Below are 21,600 nucleotides of genomic sequence, written 5' to 3' on the forward strand. Positions count from 1 at the left end.
TTTTAAACAACTTTGGTGAAGAAATGTGGACGTAAACTTCAGGTGTGCTCAACTTTCAAGCAGCATGTGTGTGGAAACGTCCGTAAACAGTGCGGGGGTAAACGCGTCATCTGTATTAAAACGCTACGATTGGCCCGAAGCTGTCAGCTGTAAATTACTGGTAATCTTACAACCTGTCTTACTGGTAAATTGGGAGCACTGATTTACCGGAAAGGTTCTGTTCACACATGATCTGTTAACTGCAATTTACCAGTAAATTACCAGTAAAGACTGTATGTGTGAAAGGGACTATTGCAAAGCGTGATCAGACGTGTCTTTGCGTGAAGCGATGCGAATGACACTATATGGGCGGGATGTTTACTAGTGCTGTGTTCAAAATATCGATACGACGATACATCGTCATGGACGCCTGACGATGCGTGCATCGATACAGCACCTTCCGTATCGATTCGGATGCACTTTTAAAAGTAACGTGACGAATCGCTGTTGATCCGTGATCCATATGGAAAGGACGCATGTGTCCCGCGGAGTAGGCAACGTAGAGTTAAAGGTAGCGGGGTATACTTTCACTTTGCGTGTCTGTCTTGCTGGCGCACGTGCCTGTATAGCGAGCCGCGTACTTGCGCGCTCTCTCTCTCGAGCGCGCACGCGCATTCAGTATGAAAGCACAGATATCTTAGCCTATACTACTGCAAAGGGCTTTATTAGCCACTCTCTTATAAAACAGTACTAACGCATTTGAGAAGAAACACAACAAAGATTTGCATGTGAAAAGTGTACGTCTAGAGAAGAGATACAGAGCTCCTTCAAACTATAGCTGTCACATTAATAATCTGATTTCTATTAAATAGTATTAAGCCTGACTGCATGTTTATAGATATATTCACAGATATAGAATAATGAGAGACAAATATAATGCCTAGATTAAGGCACCATCTTTGTAAAACTGCTTTAAAAAAAACATAAGTTAAGTACTAACTCTGGGATTTTAAGTATTTCTATGAGTTACCCCAGAAGCTAATAAATGAATGGCAAAAACACTGTTACAACACTGCTTATTCAATGTACAATAACCAGATGATAATAATAATAATAATAATAATGTTACTAAATTCAGAACAAAAATGTAATTCAAAATAGTCTTGTATCGTGATGCGCATCGTATCGGGGCCCTTGTATCGGGATACGTATCGTATCGGGAAATTGTTGGCGATACACAGCCCTAATGTTTACTGCGAAAACACGTGTTATTCGCCTCAAATGCGTCTTCGTCCAAGTTGAAACTCGAGAGAAAATCCGCATGACACGAAGTTCAAAAATCCCGTAAGTAATCTAGAGCGAGAAACGCGATGCCCCGCGTTTGATGTGTACGTAGCATTAGTCATCTCCACTGTTATTTTTATAATCAAAAACAGCTAACATGAAACAAAAACTGTAAATATATGATAAACATAACAATACAAACTTACTTTACCTGAGGCGAGCACAGCTCCACAGTCCGGTGCCACTTTGCGACGCGATTTTATTTTTATACAGCCCAGTATTTTTGCACCTCGATCATGCTCCTTATCACCTTTTCCAAAACACTCTCAACACAAAAAAGTAATCTGCAGTCGACGATCCACAATGGAGGTGTTTATATCTAACCTCTGGAGAGGTTTCTTAGCGGTTCTGTGAGAGGCTAGCCGTGCCGCTATGCTACCAAAACATGTGTAAGAGCAGATTTGCGCAGAAGTACATTTTACTGACGCAAGTTGAATCCTTGTTAAACTTTGCTGGATAGGCAATAGCTGGCTTAATTTTGGTCAAAACTTATCTGATTGGACAAAACAGAAAAATAAGGCGGAATAATCATCGGGGCAGTCTAACGCAGAAGAGATGACTTTTCAGTGATAAGAATTAACATTTGATAGAAAATAAACATAATCGATCATACTAACCGCAAGCGCGTATGTAAACAAAGGAGGATCTGCTGGATTTTCCCTATTTTTTGTTGTTTTGGATTAAATGTGGGATGCATTTTGAAGGGTGGACCCTTAGGGGTTGTGTACACCAAAACTTTTAAACGCGGCTGAAAACGCCTCGACAACGCCGAATGCCAGCTGTTTTTGAGCTGAGTGCCAGCTTTCTTTAGCTAAGCCGCGCTTTGGTAGCTCTGATACGTCAGCGGTGAGACGGTTGGTTGCTGTGCTACTTGTCCCGCCCCTCCTCCACTGTGATTGGACGGCCGCGTGAGAACTGACATTGACAAGCAGAGCTTTTCATCCAAAGTTTAAAATTTTTCAACTCTCTGTACTCATCGATGAGCGCGGAAAAACCACCGGGCGCCGGTTGAGAAAACCGCTAGCTGCTGGCTTATTTGAAAATGCAGAGCTTTCATTGGAAACAATTGAAAACATGCGCCGGCCGCGGGCGTAAAAGCTTTGGTGTGTCCAGCCGCTTACGTTGCAATGTACGCTAACGTTTTTTGGATGAAATTATCAGAACCATATGGCAAGATATGTGAGTATTAATTCATATTAATATGCAGTTCGTCTGTATTTCATTTAATCATTTTCACTCCAGTGCAATTGATGACAAAAACAAGCTCAAAACATGAATCTTGAGTGTTTTAGCTTTCAAATAATGCAAAGTTTATGATTGTTGATTGAATATTTGATGTAAAACAAAGTACAGAAACACATAGACTGACGTATCCATCTTGCAGAATCAGATACTAAAGATGGCGGCAGACAAGTTTGAAAAGTGAATGACGTACGCTTTTAACGTCATCTGATATTCATGTACAGTATATGGCATTCTGCATCTGTAACTATCCCAGACAGCAGATGACTCCGGGCCGGAGTCAGGGGATGAGGTGCGGCTCTGGCATGGACTTGTCTGCTGTATGCTCTCTTTCAAGGATTTTTAATGCGTCCGTAAGTGACAACCCTATTTAGCCGCCGTGTATGCTGTATGTACAGAAGCTCTATTACTTGTTAAGCCTTCTTTGAAAATCCTCAAGTAAACTTCTGTGTTGAAGTATTTCAAGGCTCTGGTTTCTCTTGAGTTCAAGTCATAATCTGTGCCTTATTTGAGATTGTTTACCCCAAGCAATGTGTGGCATTTTGCGTCTGGAACGATCCCAGACAGCAGATGACTCCGGGCCAGATCTGGGCCGAAGTGTACGAATGCGGAGCGGCTCTGGCACGGACTCGTCTGCTGTCTGCTTTCTTTTGAGAAAATAAAGCATTTTGTTAATGCGTCCGTAAGTAACAACTCTATTTATCCGCAGTGTATGTGGCCTTACAAAACCGCTGTATTTACAGAAGCTCTATTACTTGTTAAGCCTTCTTTGAAAATCCTCAAGTAAACATCTGTGGCTCCGGTTTCTCTGAGTTCAAGTCATAATCTGTGCCTCATCGGGTAAGCTTTAAAAAACACATCAACAGAGAAATCTTCCGTTCAAAATAGACCCTTCTACCACTAAATTCATACAGATCTATTAACAACAAGCTCCATCAGAGGGCTTTTACATTAAAACAGTGATAAAATACTGATCTTCAAACGTGATCATTTACCATACCTTTTTTTGGACAACAGTGAAAAATACACATTTGAAAGAGTTTGCATTTGAAGAGTAAACATAGTACAACAGGTATAAAAGACCACCATCAGAAATACAGTACGTGCACTACAGGGGAAACACTACTCTTCCTCCATCGACTTCTCAATCTCTTTCAGCTTCCTCACAAACTCTTGCGCCTCTCGGTCTCCTGCTCTCGCCTCCAGCATCTTCATGATGGGCTTCTCTGTATGAAGAGAAACAGCTCTGTCACAGATGAATCCATCGGGTCAGACACGTCAAGAATGTACTGATGTCATTGTGATTCTTCACAATAGGGAATGACACATGTACAGTTATTGGAAATTCTTTTGAAAGAAAATCGACACTGGACGGGCTACCAAGCAACAGATACTAAGCATCAAACAATGTTGAAAGAATGAAAGAAATACTAACAAAATACATTTCTTTGTCATATTAATATATGTTACATGTTAAAGGAACAATTCACAAAAGCCATTTGTTCACAAAAGCCATCTGTTCCTAGTTGGATGTCAGATGACTGCCTTATTTGAAGTCATAAAATACATTGCTGAGTTAAAGAAAATAATAAAAATAAATACATTGTCTTCTGTTAAGTAATTTTTGGACCATTTGATAAACAGTAAGAGGACAGGAAAGTACAGGGTGGAAAGAGGAGTAATGGGCGTTTCACACTGTACGAAATCGGCGCATGGCTAAAGCTTTTCTTGTGTAGTGGAAGCGTTTTGTGCAAACTGCAAAACAAGTTGTGCTGACTGACACCGTTTCACCTCTGTAACCGCTCCCAATTTGCCACTTTCTGAACGTCTCCTACTGAAAATGAACTAGTCACTTGCGGTTGTCACGTACCATGTGAAACACCCATAATGCTACGTACACACCAAACACGTAGCATCTAGAACATTGCTCGTTCTAGTTTAACTTTGTGTCATGCAAATTTTTCGCTTGAGTTAAATATTTTCAACTTGCGTGAAGGCGTGTTTGAGACGAGTAGTGCGTGTTTTTGCGCCTATCGCGACGCCCAATTCACGTCCGCCCAGTTCACGTCATTTGCATCACCCCGCGTGAGGACGTGTCTGATCGCGTGTTTGCATTGACTTTGTATGAAATCTATTTGCGCAAATCGTTGAACTCGCGTTTGGTGTGTATGCCCAATAAGGGATCGACAAAGGACCTCAAACTGAGAACTCGGGTCGTCGAAAGTGCGTCCACAACATATGTCAGGTCACTGCCCACTAACCACTGGCCTCCAATGATTTCTATTGTTGGCTTTTGAAAGACAAATTGTTTGCAGCTAAATGGACTTACCGCTTGGTTTTTGCCGGGACAGATGCAGGATAATGGGTTGAAGGGTCTTTCCAGCGGGCGTGGCACTCGGTCTTCCCGGCCAGCAGAAGTCACTCAGTGGAGCTACAGCCTCGCCGGCAAAATCGTTGGTAGACAACCAATCATAGTCCATCACAGTGAAGGTCAGACAGGCACATCTGTGCCTGTACTGCTCTGGGCTGACATGGCTGTCAGCAGAGAAATAAAACGGATTACTCAAGGCATTTGGTATCAAAACTGTGATCCGTCAGAATGTAGAAATGAACTGATACTTACAAGTAAAAAAGTTCATCAAAAACTGGATGAAGGGTTTTGAGCTTCACTTGAGTGCGTTGACTACGAGCCGTGGGGAAGAGATGATGAGGACAGAGCTCCACTATGACGAACGGGTCACTGAGGCCTAAATACAGAAAAAGCATTCAAGTCCAATTCAGAGTAAAGAGATGAGCAGAATGTTTTTAACTCAGAGGTACCATTAGCATCCAGGGCGATGAGATCCGCTGCGTGCAGTATCTCCACAGTAAGTCTTTGTTCAGGGGCGTCATAGTAACACTTCACACTGATACGACCAAACCGACTGTGCTTAAGGATTCTCTGTGAAGCCAATGTGCATTTGTTACAAATGACAGCTTGTAATACTTTTTAAACGGCAATTCGTAAATGTTGCCTCTTTCTCGCCATCTCTGTTTGAAACATGAAATTGCAGGTTACTTAACGTATTTATTTTTACGTTCTTTAAAAACAGCTCACGGTTTTCACAAATCCAACCTCGCAGTTCAACTTATTTTGAACAAGTAATTGTAGAGGCAGTTTTCAACACTAATTCTTTATGTACTTGCTTAAAGCGCCACTATGTAAGAGTGGCTCATGTCTCCCACATGTGGTTGAAAAGCATAATTGTCTGTTATCAGTGTTATAAATACTGTTGTTGTATAGCCTGTATAACCGTGGGCAGGGCAATACACGTGAATTTGTTGACAGAACTGGTGCAGAAGTCATTTGAAAACCTAGCAGGTAAGGTAGCCCGTGGGACTGTAAGTACCAAGTCTGTGTTCTCTGACCCAACCACCCAACTTATGAGGGTTGTTGTAGCTGCTAGGAGGCTAATCAGGTTGGAACAGCAGTAGAATTTGTCCAGTTAAGAGTTGTTCTAACACTGAAATAATTTTAGAGACATTATTTTAAGGTCGAAAAAAGTGTTGTTTTCTGTTTAGTTTTAATCAAAATGTTATTTTTGTTTGCTTGAGTCACTAGAAGTCACACAATAACAGGTGTTTCAAAACTTCTTGTAAACCTTCATTTTTTTGTCCTCTGGTTATGGCTTGGTTAGCTGGGATGTGATTATCAGCTGCAATGTCTGTGGTGCTGAACTCAAGCGCATCAGGCGTTAGTAGATCACCTGCACCTGAGGAGCATGAGCTCTGCTTATTTGCGACCCTGAACAAATTTGCGCTGCTTTTAGTAGATTGCGTAATAGTCAGCTGTTGCGCCTGCGTTATTTAATTTGTGCCTTTTTAGTAATTAACCCGCAGATATTACCACTCCCATCTGTGCTTTTTGGAAATTGGAAATATGTGTATTTATCAAAATGTGGCGCTCAGTTACATCACTTTAATCCAGCCATCCAATCACAATAGAGGAGAGGCGGTACAAATACTACACTGACCAACCGGAACATCCTTCCTCTACACTGAACAACAACATAAAAGTTAATATAGCTTGTCGATTACTATATATAACACCCTGTGCCATTACAATATAAACACGCATTGATAAAACAGATTATATGCGCAAATGTTTTTATTAGAACAATGCCTGCCACGCCTTTGGTGAAGTTCAGGATTTTACCTCAAGATTGTATAAATTATAGTAGGGCTGGGTAAAAATATCGATTCATCAATGCATTGCAATTATTTGTTTCTCAATTCAATATCGATTCATCAAATCCTATGAATCGATATATATCAAATCCTATGAATCGATTCATCAAATCCTATGAATCGATATATATCAAATCCTATGAATCGATTCATCAAATTATATGAATCGATATATCAAATCCTATGAATCGATTCATCGAATCCTATGAATCGATTCATCGAATCCTATGAATCGATTCAGTCCCTCCCCCCCGGCCAGTGGCGGCGCTGTGGGCAACACTCTAGTGAGAGCGTTCAGCATTGTATAAGACGCGCTTTATTAAAAATATACTCAGGTACTTAATTGCTTGTGTATTTACTTATTATTGAATCGATATCGAAGCAAGCAAACCAATATCGAATTGAATCGAACCGAATTGAATCTACGCATCAAGAATCGAAATCGAATCGAATTGTGAAATTCCTAACAATACCCTGTTCACAGCGTATGAATTTTCTGTTTTGTTTTGACTTTTATTTTAAATTAGGCATTGAATTGTGTTTTAGAAGTGAAGTAAATGTTTTTTTTTGAAGTGTAGGATACAAGGGAGTAAATTCTCTGATTATAGTATTCAAAATCACAAGTAAACAACATATATTCCACCAATAATTAAACCTGATGTTAACTGTACCACAACTTAAAGGAATATTCCATTTTCTTAAAAGAAAAATCCAGATAATTTACTCACCACCATGTCATCCAAAATGTTGATGTCTTTCTTTGTTCAGTCCTTTTTTGAAGAAAACATTGCAGAATTTTTCTAATTTTAATGGACTTTAATAGAACCCAACATTTAATACTTAACTCGACACTAAACAGTTTTTTCAACGGAGTTTCAAAGGACTATAAACAATCCCAAACGAGGCATAAGGGTCTTTATCTAGCGAAACGATTGTCATTTTTGACGAGAAAAATAACAAATATGCACTTTTAAACCACAACTTTTCGTCTAGGTCCGGTCCAGCGCAACCTAATGTAAATGCTTAGTGACGTAGGGAGGTCACGTGTTACATATATAAAACGCACATTTGCGGACCATTTTAAACAATAAACTGCCACAAAGACATTAATTAGTATCAGTTGACATACAACAATGTAGGAACGGTCCTCTTTCAACACACTTGTAAACACTGGGGCGGAGTTTCGCGTTCGTCCTCTGTGACCTCTTGACGTCATGACGTATTGCGGTGACGTAGTGGGGTCAGCTGGCGCATCACGACCAGATCTAGACGAGAAGTTGTGCTTTAAAAGTGTATATTTGTTGTTTTTGTTGTCAAAAATGACAATCGTTTCGCTAGATAAGACCCTTGTGCCTCGTTTGGGATCGTTTGTGGTCCTTTGAGACTCCGTTGAAAAAAACTGTTACGTGTTGAGTTAAGTATTAAATGTTGGGTTCTATTAAAGTCCATTAAAATTAGAAAAATCCTGCAATGTTTTCTTCAAAAAACATAATTTCTACTCGACTGAACAAAGAAAGACATCAACATTTTGGATGACATGGTGGTGAGTAAATTATCTGGATTTTTCTTTTAAGAAAATTGACTAATCCTTTAAGTTTTTAAAGCTCAAAATGCACTAAAAAAAATTACATTTTCCAGGTTGCTTCAGTGCAAATGCTAGCAAGTACTCCACAACACTCTGTACAAAGCCCCGGCCCCAGAAAACCATCAGTCTTTAACGATTGATGATTGGTGTTTTTGGATCTTGTTAATATCTTTTATCTTTGTGTAAACACACTTTATTTAAAATATATGCAAATACGAATAAGATACATTTAACAGGGGTTGTTTCAGTTCAGCATTTTCAGGCATGTTTTGGTTAAGATTCTGTTTAAGAAGCCATCTGCCCATGTAGGCAGTAGACAGTGAGTCAGCTCAACAAGATTTGGGACACAGTCGGAGATTTTACTCAAAACCTTGCACCGTGTAAAGAGTGCTTAGTCAAAGAGGAAGTGACTGATGTAAACTTCTAATCATCAGAGGAAGGAATAATATCTGTGATGTCTTAGCTCCTAATCAACACCTCCTCTCTCTCTGCAGGGCAGGAGCTAAAAGCTGTGGCGCCCCAGCGGGACTTCCACCCACCTGCTGGGAGATTTTCTCCAGAAAATACTGCTCGATCAGCTCAAAGGACGAGCATTTGTTCAGACGCAGCTCATCCTCCAGGACCTGATGGAAAAGTAAAGTCAAAGCAAAGTAGATGATGCCATGCTTGCTTGTCTCATCTCTGGTGAGAGCAGAGAAGTCCATACCTTATAATCTCCACTTTTAAGGTCTTCCAGAAGCAGCCCTTCTCCATCGGCGTGAAAGAAATGCACCAGCGTCTATGTGAGAAAGGACTTACTATTATATGGCACTAAGGTGTCTTATCAATAGTTTGCGTTACCAGATAAAAATGCTGTGGTTGGGTAAAATTTGACCAAACATAATCATTGGGTTAAATTAACCTAGAATGTCCATAATGACCCAACCATGGGTTAAAACGATTCAGCATTTCGGGTTGAAAACAACCCAGCATACAGATAGCTTAATTTAGATCCAACGGTTGGGACCCACACCTTCTTATAACACATTCCCGATATTTGTTATGCTAAAAGACTAACTATATGGCGAACATCATGTTCATCCCACATAATCGCTCTGCATTTTATTAGTTTTCATGTAAATCTGTCATGAGCTCCTGCCAGATCTTCCCTGAGTGGAGGCGGGGACTAATTAGCATTTTTATATCTATGGTCAGAGCTGTGGGATTGAGTAGAGGCATGGACTAATTTGCATATTCATAGATGCACAGTGGTTCTATCAACCTAGAAAATGTGGAAAAGAACAAGCCAGTAACTTAATTTGGTAAACCATTCTCCGCAAGCATGTGAAAAAATAGGTAATTTAAATTTGGTTTCCCTTGTGATGTCAAAAGGGCATCTTATTATAATAATACCGCCCTTTAAAGCAACACTAAAGAGTTTTTGCTCTTTGCTCCCCCTACAGGTTGGAAGCGGAATTGTCCATTACCACTGTCGTAAATAATTTAGCCTACTGCGCAAAGCTGGCTCTGATTGGATTGTAGGTCTGCCGTGAAGCAAGTTTTTGTAGTTTTCACTCAAACTACAGGACCGCGACCCGACGGTTGGAAACTTTTTAGTGCGGTTTTGGCCGATAGAGGGCTGCAAAGTGAATGTGAAAGTGCCGTTCGCCCTGTTTCAAGTGGATGAATGACTGAAACTTTTTTGGAAACGTTATTTTAAAGACACACTATGCAGTTATTTTACCTTAATATAACAGCTTCAAAGTTATTTCGGTGGTAAACAAAGTCATAGTATGGCGAATCATCCTCCTGTTGAAGCTCGGGGAGGACACCGCTACCAAAACCAGCAATGCAAGCTTGAGAGAACCGCCCCTGACAAATCTCGCGAGAATCACGACTTGCTTTACGGCAACAACGTCACACACATTAGGCTTGTTCGACTTCGTGTGGCGCTGCAAGAACCGACCGCTGGATGACGTCAAAGTACCGCGAGAATGATCCAAGACAGCACTTTGACGTAATCCGGCTGTCGGTTCTTGCAGCGCTGCAGGTAGTCGGTCAAGCCTATAACAACAACTGCACGTGCGAATTTGAGACGTGATGCTAAACCATTTAAAAGTTAAGAAAGCGCGTTCGGAAGTGAGTAGGAAAAGAGAATCTGACCGCGCTAGGAACCGGACAAGAGTCCCACTCGGTCAGGTTTTTACTCGTTGGCGTAAGCTAAAAGACAGTACTGGAGGGATGCTGATCTGGCGATCTTGTTGATGGACTAGTAAATAAATCTCTCATTTGTAAACTTGTTTGCGGTTTATGTTGTATGTTGTTGCGCTTGCTTGTAGTATGTCATGCGATTATCATGACAACAGTTGTCAATATCTCACATAATTATCAGGACATAAATAAGCCTAGAGGTTGTAAATAGTGTAAACATGCACAATTTGCAAACTATTATGATCAATAGCAATAATCATGTATAGTGACATTATAACGAACAACGTTATGAGATAATGCAACGTACACAATTAACTTTGTCATGGCATTTTGTAATGTTTACTTGTGATTTAGCTGCAATCATGTGAAAAACATTATAAGCTAGCAAACGTAGTACTATATTATTATATGCACTCTACACTTGGAATAAACTTCTCATTATCCTATTACCATCATTTGTAGTTAAGTCGACTATGCAGTAGCCTAATATTTGTATGCAATTGTGAAACCAGGGTTCCCGCGGGGTCTTAAAAAGTCTTAAAAAGTCTGAAATTTAGAAAGTTAAATTTAAGGCCATAAAAAGTCTTAAAAATGGCCAGATTTTCACCATAGGTCTTAAATTTAATTAACCCAAGTCTTAAATTTCTTACCTCCATTTATTCCCGAAAAGGTTGTCCGAAAAAAAAGGTAAATTAAAATGCCTCAGTGACGGAGGAAGAATGTATTTGATGGGTGGGCCTCTAAAAAGAAAAGTTCTGCACTTTGCGTGTCACTGAATGTCTCTTCAATCCAGTTTGTAATCATTATTTTTTAAAGAGAATACAAATGTTATATTATAATCCACGCAATTCATGCCATAAGCTATATTTCAGATGTTGTTGATCCGACTGTATACTGTAGGTTTGGCGAGAAAAATCTTTTTTGTGTTAATTTAACCAACTAGCCCATGGCATACCAGTGCATTTGCAAGGTTCTGAAACCCAGAAGCGAAAAAATCAACACTGCTTTATTAAAAATCAACTGAAACAGTCAGGCCGTCAAGTCCCGCGCCATCAAAAATGAGTCAACTTTAGTGTTACACAGTTTTCATATGCAGCCTACAAATGCGACCTCTGGAGGCTACAGCCTTCGAATTTAGAAACGGCCTTGTTTGCAACACACAACAAACCACGAACAGCCTTTTAATAGTAAATTTCCTTTTCATTTCATTATTGTGTAATTAGAGAGGGGAATAAATGCGATGGCGGTATAGTGCATATTTATGCATATAACATATGGGTGGAGAAAGTGTAAAACATGTTAACAAGCCACATATCAGCAGCTGACCATACTGATCTTCCCATGTTAGTGGATTTTATTTGTCAAATAAATAAATAAATAAATAAACAAAGATATAATAAAAATATAATGTTTTGAGAATTTCTGAGATCATTGTGCCGCTTTGGTCTTAAATTTCACTCATAATGGTCTTAAAAAGGTCTTAAAAAGTCTTAAATTTGACTTTGTGAAACCTGCAGGAACCCTGGAAACATTACCTGGTCATTATCTTTGGAGTACTACAGTGGGAAATTACGACAGTTGCAAGTATTCTCCAGCGACTCTAGGGGTCACTGTTTGACAAAAACGGTGAATTGCATAGAGCGGCTTTAAGGTAAAACAATCTCTTTAGTGTTGCTTTAACTTTTTCCCCGCCATTGACGAGTTAACTCATCAATTAAGAGAAAACGCTTCCCTGCCAATGACGAGTATTTTCCTCAATCCGCAATACCGCTATTATCCACCAACTCGCTCTTCCACAACTTATACAACCCGGAAGCAATGCCTCACATGAAAGAGCAAGAACTCTGTTTATGTTTTGACGATCGCTCTGAATGGGATCTCTATGAAAAGTCCTTCACAAAAATGTAATAATCTCAGCTTTTTTGCTCAAAATTTGGTGTATTTGAAGAAACCTGCCCATATTTGAGAGGTGATAAGAAGAGAACTAATCAAAGTTGGATGAAACAGTTTTTTAAAAGCACATTTGATATATTGTATATCTATATATTTAAAGAAGAACATTTTCTGGAAGGCATTCAACTTCTGTGAAAATCATGAAAATGCAGGCGCTTTAAAAACCCTGGCGGGGAAATAGTTGATTTGCACTATCCAACCACGGCACTGTCATTTAGTGCAGAAAAAGAGAGAGAGAGAAATTGACAGACCAATTGAGTTTCAATTTCAACCACTATTATGGTGATCAGTGTCTGCATTTAATCAGCTCATTTGCATTTTAAAGGACACACCCAAAAACGGCACATTTTTGCTACAAAGTGTCGATTTTAACATGTTATAATAAATTGTTTATATGATATTTTGAGCTAAAACTTCACATATGCACCAAAGATTTAGTTTACATCTTAAAAAAGTCTTGTGAAATTTCCCCTTTAACTGATAAAATTGTTGAGTACATGGGGACTTTAATCTTTAACAATTCATAGTTACTATGAATAGTTAATTATAGATTGCAACCTGCCAATGTGCTATGAAAAACATATTTAAAACTGATCTAGCGGCTGTCTTTCTTCTCATTCGCATTGTGAATCAGGCACTAGAGCAATACAGAATATAAACAATACCAGTAAGTTACTTCTTACTGAATTCCACCCATTAGTTGGCATTCAGCACCATTCTCAAAATATCTGTGACAATAGCTGTGGTCAAGAAGTCCTGCCATGCTTTATGACTCATCCGCACTGACCTCGGCTGTGTACTGGAATCGTGTAAAGAATTCCACCTGGACGCCCCTGTTCTCCGCCACAGTGTCAAGGATCATCCGCAGGAGCAGCTCCCACAGGCTCTGCAAAACCCTGAGATACGCAACAACCAGAAAGATCATTCTCACGGACACACGTGACCTCGTACACACAGTGAATTTTAACTTCATAGTGCTCGGTTGACTTGCAGAACATATTACTGTGTGTAAATCCCCATGTCATTACTCCAATGGCTACATTGTGTCCCTCTTAGGTCGCATAATAAAGAAAGTACAGTAATTACCTCGTTAGATTGTCTTTAACCAGTGACTTGTTGAGGATGACTAGAGTGTCATCTAGGTACTTCATCAGAGGAGCTACAGCCTGAAGCGGATCATCAGACAGGACACAAATATACATTTAAGTACACTTTAGAGCTGAATTTTGCAAATATGATTTATTCATTAGTCATACTTGCCTCGTCGTTGTTAATGGAGTCTGGTGAGAGGCTGATGTGTTGAATGCATCTTCTTAGTTCGGAAAGCATCTGTGAAGTGCAAAGCGTGTCATATATGGCACATCTCTGAAAGCTCATTCACATCTTTGCCCTCAGACACGGGTTGGGTAGGAGTGTTACATATCTGACTACACTCTTTGAAATTAAGGGGGTTTCACATTAGCACTTTTGGTGCGCACCCGGGTCCATTTCAGGTCAGAGTTCGGTTGGTTTGAATGATGTGAACACTGTTTACAGAACTCAGGAGGTGGTCTGGGGTACCGTTCATGAGGACTGTGGTACGTTTCGCTGCTGATAAGAACACAATCAAACTAAATTGCGGAAGTGAAGCGCTATTAATGACGCACACGAGCGTGTTTGTGCTTATTAAAATTGATGACAAGCGCTTGCTTACAGAGTGACGCGCTGTAAATATAATTTCTGTTCATTTCCTGCTTGCCTCCGCAATCATCGGTGGACAACTCGCTTTCTTTTGTACAATTTAAGTACTCTAGCAGCAGAAAGATGCAAGTGTTTTTTTGTAATTTCTTCTTTAATAACAAAGCGAAGGTGCAAATAAAGAACAATAAGGATATGAACATCTCTGTCCATTTTGGCGCCTTCTCTTTCATACCCACTGCCTAGCAGCATAAGTAAATGGCTGCAGCTTGATGACGCAAGTGTACCATGGTTCAGAACAAAATGATATGATGTGAACAGACACCAGCGGGGAAGAGGGAATGGGGATTGATTAAACTCGGTTTCGGACCAGGCAATTGAACCTAATATGAAACCACCCAGACAGCAGACGACTCTGGGCCAGATCTGCACCGGATCCGCACCAGAGCTGCTGAGTTTGGTGCAGATCCGGCCCTGAGTTGACAGGTTCTTTATCAGGCTGTATGGTTTTTAAAAGAAACTCTAACATCTACAGAAGCTTTTTGTTGCACAGATGGTTCTTTGTTGTGGGACGGGTTCCCAGGGACTAAAGGGTTCTTTGAATAACCAAAAAATGGTTCTCAGACTAACTTTAATGTTGGTGTTGTCTTGATTAAAAAACTACTTTCTCTGACATATTTCAAAATATATCAGAGCGGGCGGGTGTCTCAAGAGGGTGTCACGTTTTTGCTCACAGCACTTTTTGATGTAATGTATGTCATTACCTTATCAGTGAGGTGCGTGATCAGACGTTTAGCCTCTCTCTGCAGGTCGAGATCAGCATTGTAGAGCTGACCGTTCAGGGACTTGTTGACTTGCTCTTTACCCTCCAACCCGCACGCCTCCTCCATGGCCTGTTCCACTCCCCGCCAGTCAAAGTCCCGTGGCAGACCCCCTAGATACAGCCGCACATGCTCAGTGCTATTCAGAGCGACGCAAACCTGCGCAAAAAAGCGGCAGCCAGGAAGAGGAGGGGAAGGAGGAAGAAAGTGGATGAAAGAAGGAAGAAAATAAAGAGGTCTAAATGGGAAGATGGAAAGAGAAAGCATACGAAAGTAAATGAAAAGGGGGCGCTAAAGAGGTCTAGACACACTGTGACACAGGCGTGCCACTGAGACGTCAGTGTTGTCAGGGAGAAGCACTCAACGCTGACATTTACTTCACTTGTAATAAAAGCCAATGCCCCCCAAACCCCCGCCGCCAGCCGCGTACCTGCACGACGAAGCTTTTGTGGTCTCTTTCCAGCTGGTCCCTCTCAATCTTGCGCTTGATCAGCTCTGCGTAACACACCGCCTCGCTACAGAAATTCTGCCGCACACCAGAAAGAATTGCGTTATGCGGGTGAAACCGTCAATTCTCCTTTCCATTACTAGCATGCTTTTTATTTGCAGTGTTTTTGAGGGGAGCTACCCAGCTGTGCCAGTTTAAACTGTGCGTGCTCGTGAAAGTGGAGCTCAAAGCTTAGTGGCACTTACGTCCGTCAGTCGTGTGATGAAAATAAAGGCTCCTGCCGAATCGGGCCACGCCAGCTGGGCCCAAAACTCCCGCACCTGGCTGAAACACACGGTAACGTCCACCGCAGAAGAGCTGTGTTTCGTCTGACTCTGGATCGGCTCCAACTGTACATTTAAATATGCTCTTAAAAATCATGTCACGCTTTGCTACAGACGAACATTTAATACATTCAGACTTTAATAAACCTTTTTTCTACCTGAAAATTATTCAATAAATCTCATAAGATTATAATTGCTACTGAATATAAACTTATTAGTTGTGTACAATGACATATTAGCCAAGGAACAGCTTCCCAGAGGTATTGGTAGTAATGACTGAACCAATCCTATTCTGGCATAAATTAGCATAAAGCAGTACTAAATAAATTAGTGAATAGATTAGATACTAATTTAAGTGGATTACCATATTGGAACAAACAATAGGTCTCATTCACTAATAATTGCGTACGTTTTCGTATTTATATGCACACTTGAACTTCTCGCGAAAACTTTCCGCCTAATTCACAACACGTGCGTACGTTACATGAATTTGTTCTTACTTGTTCTTACGTTAGTGAATTTGGAGTGTTTTACATGAGCGGCCTCGTGCACGAGGTTGGTAATTTGCATAAAACACGCCCAAACCAGCTCCATATAAGGATTTTCCCCATAATAAATGATTATTGCGTACGAGTGGTTTTAGGTTTTCTTGAATTTTTGCGTACATTTAGAAGAAATTTTAATACGAAAGTTTTTGTTGAATTACAATTTGTTTGTGAAAACATCCGTACGCACATCTCAGGCACAAATTTGTACATACGCATGTTTAATGAATGAGACGCTAAGTTGTGGGATGAAGATGTTAGATATTTAAAAGATCTAATTATTTTATTTCTATTTTAATTTTATTGTTAAATTTGTCTTAACTTGGCTTAAAAGCTGCATCCAAAATCACCTACTTCCGTACTATATAGTACTGTAGGTGAAAATCAGTTTGCGAGGCGAGTAGTATGTCTAAATTCATAGTATTCGAAAAACAGTAGGTGCAAAGTACCCGATGACCTATTACTTCCTGGAAGATTTTGAGGTGTGCATTCGATGGACACTTTACTATCTCATGAGCCTCGAGTAAAGAAGTCACCCAAAAAGAGGTTGTCATATTCAAAAATGTGACGCGGCTCTTTTCAATGTGAATACATAAGGAAATTTATGGCCGAATTGGTTATGGTTGAATTGCAGCAAATAAGTAGGTACTATGTACTGCCACGCTGTAAAAAAAAGTGCACTTAAATTTTTTGTATAATCAACTTGCATTTGCAAGTCATTTCAACTATTATTTTTTATCTTGACTAGTTGTTGTAACTTATAAAATAAAGTTAAATTATTTTAACTTATTTCACACCAGACGCGGAAGAGGCGGCAAGCGTGAGTGATTTACATGTTAAGTTAATGCAAAGACACGAATAGGCATCCTGCGGCGCATTCCGTGTGAATTGAGCATTGCCGCAGGAAAAGCGCAAGTTGAAAAATCTGAACTTTGGCGGCTATACGCGCCACGTTAACCAATCAGGTGCTTGCTCTAATAGTGACGTGATTGCAGGAAGCGAGCGGAGCTGCAGAAGCCCCTCCCATGATGCAAATTTTGGCGTGAATGTCTCGAATGACTAGAATTTCACACGCGAATGAAGCAAGAAAACTAAAAATGTTCAAGCGTCCAACTACACCCGAATAGCGCTTTTTTGCCGCCTCTTCCGCGTCTGGTGTGAACGCCACATAAGTTACAGCAACTCATCACTTTTTGGACGCAGGGTAAGAGTCTGCAACTCTGCAAAGTACCATTTAAAATGTTCCAACCATTGTGCCTTATCAATAACATTTCTCTTATTGATCTCTTGCCATTTTGTAGCGTATTTAATACCAATCGTCAATCATCTTGCTTTCTACATATTGTCATTGCCATTTAAACCCCTTAGGGTTTGACAACTTATTGGATTTATCAAAGTGATACCTCCTCGGTCCCAGCTCACCTCATCCATTTCCACAGCTTTGCGGATTCTGTCAGTAGACCTTTCGTGCACAATCTGCAACCATTTGTGAATAGAGGTCTTGAACCAGTTGTGATATCCAGTCAGAGCCAACATCTTAGTATCTCTGAAAGAGAAGAGCGCAACTTAATATAAGAGTGGAAAACCAATTATAAGTATATCTACAACGATCCATCAACCCCCATCGTGCGATGACTCTATCTCTTTGAAAGTCTCTTTCCATAATCGCACAGCCAATAAATTAGCACTCGACCCTCACAGATAAGAGGAACACGGTGACTAACTTGAGAGGCAGGAACTCCCTGAAGCGTTTGAGAGACTTTAGGGACATGAAGAGCTCGAACAGGGTTTCTCCCATCGTCTGGGTGAGTCGAGCACTTTCCTGCTCCAGGTTTCCACACACCCGCTCCATCGCGACGTTCACGTCATCTGCCACCTGGAGACGCAAGATTACAGATCCATTTCTGTCGCCCAACCTGTGTTTATCCAAGCAGGAATTATTTATAACTGAGATCTGTAAACATTCCCCCGGGGCCATCAAACTTACAAGTTTCTCTAACTGCCGGTAGGAAATACTGAAGAAGTCGACTTTCACAGAGCTGAAAGAGAAAACAATAAGATATATTCTGCTTTCTAAAAAAAGCTACAAAATGATTATTCTAATGACTGCTGGTGTGTTTCACCTTCAGATGATGCAAACGTTTTGTCATATAAAAAAAAATTCACACATTCAATATGCTGATTTCCCTGAAGTCTCTAAACACTCTGACTTTGTGGCATTATCAAATCTCTTTATCATGATTAACACTTTTCTCATTGCTCTGTTGAAAACATCAACCAACCATTTTTGGCACTGAAATGAAACACTTCAGCTTTAAAGGCGGGGTGCGTGATTTCTGAAAACGGGTCTATCAAATAAAGGTCCAGATTCTGGGGTAGGGGCGTGTTTGTTTAGGTGATTTTAAATGTCAACATTGGCTTTCAGAGATCACGCACCCTGCCTTTAAGAGAAACACATCAGAATGTACCTGTAATAAAGCTTGTTGTAGACATTCTGGCCTCTCTGCACATCAGAACAAACTGCATCAACCACCAGAACCAAACGCCTCATCTGTTCCTCTAGAATCTGTTGACACGCAGACAACCGCCATGTGAGCTAGAAAACCCTGGCTAAAGCAACCCTAGCTTGTTTAATAGAGCTAATAATAAAACTGCTGGAGCCCTGGACTCTTAAAAATAAAGGTGGTTGGAAGGATCTTTACATGCGATGCCACAATCATTCTTCGAAGAACCATTTCTGTCTTATATTGAACCATTTTTCACTACAAAACAACCTAGAAAAAGGTTCTTTATGGAACCACTTCATGCAAAAATGGTTCTTCTATAGAATTGTGAAGCACCTTTATCTTTAGGCGTGTATCTACAGCACTATGCCTTTTTCTGAAATAAATTAAAGCAATAAAATACCCATGCAGATACTTAATACAGATTGCTTTGTATGTTTCAGGTTTATATTACATGCCGTGTAATATAAGAAGTAATAAGAACTCCGTTTTCATTTACCTAAGCTTGTGATTTGCTATCTAAATAGTTTAGATGAAATTATAGACTTGATTGCTAATTGCAAACACTTACCCCTTCGTCTGGTTTAATGTTTGATATTATTCCTTCGTACCACTCAACGGTGCCTTTCTAAATGAAAGAATAAGCAAAGAAAACAATAAGTTGTTATTGTTTTATTATTTTATATCTAATTATTAAGTAAGCGATAATGTACAGCTGGCCTGAGGTAATAATCCCTGTAATGATTTATTGTAACAGATTCTTACTTTAAGTTAAAAATTACTTCAAATTTAAGTAAAAAAATTACTTCAATTTGTAACACCTAAAATTTTAAAGGACAAGTTCGGTATTGTACACTTAAAGCCCTGTTTTCAGATTGTTTATGATGAAATAGAACGGTTTTGACTGAAATTTGGACATATGATGCTGTCCCGAGAATTTTCGGGTGTTTGTTATTTCACCTCCCACCTCTACAATGGCTGCATAGGTACACTGGAACAATCCTTCCTAAAATGCATTAAACTTTCGTTAACAAAGACGTGAAACTCACCGAGTGGCCAGGGGCGTTCACCGACATGCCCACACAAAAACCGCCGCAAAAGATGCCTTTCAACAGGTGATCGTTGTAAACTTGTGGACCTATTTTTCCAAACGCCTCACACCTGTATATTCTTCCGCCGAGAGCTTGAAAATAAACACTCCAGCCCAGTTGGTGGCGATAATCCACCTTTGCCAATTGCAAGAATACAAACAACTCCATTTTCGGCGGCGGAGTAATACTGTACCTCACAGCACATCTAATACAAGTCAATGGAGTTGGACAAAAACTACGATAAAACCTGTTGGAAAGCATCTTTTGCAGCGTGAGCATACCAGTGAACACCCCTGACCACTCAGTGAGCTTTACGTCTTTGTAAATGAAAGTTTAATGCATTATAGGAAGGATTGTTCCAGTGCACCTATGTAGCCATTGTGAGGGTGAGGGGGTGATACCACAGAAACCGAAAATTCCCAGGCCAGCCGCATATGTCCAAATTTCAGTCAAAACCGTTCTATTTTATCCTAAACAATCTGAAAACAGGGCTTTAAGTGTAAAATACCGAACTTGTCCGTTAACTGAAAAGTCCGCTCCCTTTCTCCCTCTCATAATGGGAGAGGGAGGGTGTTACTGCGCCGAGTCGAAGTACTCCCAAAAGTGCTATTACGCCATAAAATGTAGTTCCTCTTTTAAATCCGCTTAGAAAAGCGCTACGTTTTATTTTGTACCACCAAACTTGCTCGTATAACTACTCGTCTTAAATAGGAAAAACGTTGATGTGTTTTGTCACTTCTAACTTTATCTCTAAATGGTACCATTGAATGAATGGGGCTAAGCTAAATGCTATTGAAGCGTCCAGCGCTCCAGCGCTTACGTGCACGCACACAGATGATAGAGGGATGTATCAACAATTCTTAATTAAGGTAATAACATATTTTAATATTGAAAATGAGTAGACTATTCCTTTAACTTACTTATGAAGTAAATAGGCCTGTAATAAGTGGGATAATGCACAGGCAGCAGGTTGTTCACTGCTTCGCGGCAGGTCCTGATCACACTGTCAGGGCTTATTTCTGTGATAACAACCGGCTGCCTAAACATTAATAAATTGCACGTGCCAATATGACTGACAGTACACGGACGAGGCTGTGTCATTAGTTTCAGGTGGTTGTTATCTGGGAATGTTACAACTGGCCAGAATCAAGCATTCCAGAGCACCATAAAATAAATAACAATACACTGCATGCTACACACTGTAATATTGCATGTTCAATATAATTAAATGTAGTTTTTTTATTACTGTACCTTTATAACTGTAGCTATTTCCAAGTGTAGTTCGTTGCGGTTTGAACACACTGTTCTAAAAGCTGCCATGGACTGCATGTGACCGATGCTCCTATAACACACAAACACACACAGAGTAGATCAATGACTAACAAACGCTGTCTGAATACTCTAGATCACATGCATTATGCTGTGTGTGTGTGTTGGTGTGTCTCTGAGACCATGTGTACTGTACTACATTGTAGTAGCAACACTGGAAAACCCCACAGGATATCAATTTTATGTGTTCCGCTACCCAATACAGATCTACCCAGATGAGTCAGAAAGGGCATATCACCATGAGCTCCTAGACACAGCTGCTGCAACTGACTTCAGAAATGTTCACATTTAAATGGATCTATTTTGGTCCTTCGACCGCAAAATCGACTATGTGCATGTTGT

The 21,600-nt window shown here is 40.2% G+C and overlaps 1 protein-coding gene and 1 long non-coding RNA gene across 6 annotated transcripts in view; one reads left to right on the forward strand and one right to left on the reverse strand.

Annotated features, from left to right (window-relative positions):
- LOC129431787 (uncharacterized) overlaps positions 1 to 21,600 on the forward strand; it is a 134,060-nt gene that overhangs the window by 66,776 nt on the left and 45,684 nt on the right. For 3 of the 4 annotated variants that reach the window (XR_012359163.1, XR_012359161.1, XR_012359164.1), the window contains exon 3: positions 8,872 to 9,159. This is a non-coding gene — a long non-coding RNA (uncharacterized lncRNA). The remainder of the gene's footprint in view (positions 1 to 8,871; positions 9,160 to 21,600) is intronic. The other variant, XR_012359162.1, reaches the window with a different exon arrangement.
- The window catches only part of baiap3 (BAI1 associated protein 3), a 71,666-nt gene continuing 51,147 nt past the window's right edge, over positions 1,082 to 21,600 (reverse strand). For both annotated transcript variants that reach the window (XM_055189791.2, XM_055189784.2), the window contains exons 17-34: positions 21,181 to 21,271; positions 19,410 to 19,466; positions 18,803 to 18,900; positions 18,322 to 18,373; positions 18,059 to 18,210; positions 17,757 to 17,880; positions 15,712 to 15,855; positions 15,449 to 15,544; positions 14,962 to 15,177; positions 13,781 to 13,849; positions 13,607 to 13,686; positions 13,308 to 13,416; positions 9,084 to 9,155; positions 8,917 to 9,000; positions 5,386 to 5,506; positions 5,189 to 5,312; positions 4,895 to 5,100; positions 1,082 to 3,791 (exon numbers count right to left, since the gene is read on the reverse strand). In XM_055189791.2, the coding sequence (XP_055045766.2) occupies positions 3,688 to 3,791; positions 4,895 to 5,100; positions 5,189 to 5,312; positions 5,386 to 5,506; positions 8,917 to 9,000; positions 9,084 to 9,155; positions 13,308 to 13,416; positions 13,607 to 13,686; positions 13,781 to 13,849; positions 14,962 to 15,177; positions 15,449 to 15,544; positions 15,712 to 15,855; positions 17,757 to 17,880; positions 18,059 to 18,210; positions 18,322 to 18,373; positions 18,803 to 18,900; positions 19,410 to 19,466; positions 21,181 to 21,271 (1,999 nt within the window). In that variant the 3' untranslated portion in view covers positions 1,082 to 3,687. The remainder of the gene's footprint in view (positions 3,792 to 4,894; positions 5,101 to 5,188; positions 5,313 to 5,385; positions 5,507 to 8,916; positions 9,001 to 9,083; positions 9,156 to 13,307; positions 13,417 to 13,606; positions 13,687 to 13,780; positions 13,850 to 14,961; positions 15,178 to 15,448; positions 15,545 to 15,711; positions 15,856 to 17,756; positions 17,881 to 18,058; positions 18,211 to 18,321; positions 18,374 to 18,802; positions 18,901 to 19,409; positions 19,467 to 21,180; positions 21,272 to 21,600) is intronic.

This window comes from Misgurnus anguillicaudatus, chromosome 19 (genome assembly GCF_027580225.2).
Source record: "Misgurnus anguillicaudatus chromosome 19, ASM2758022v2, whole genome shotgun sequence".
Taxonomy (NCBI): domain Eukaryota; kingdom Metazoa; phylum Chordata; class Actinopteri; order Cypriniformes; family Cobitidae; genus Misgurnus; species Misgurnus anguillicaudatus.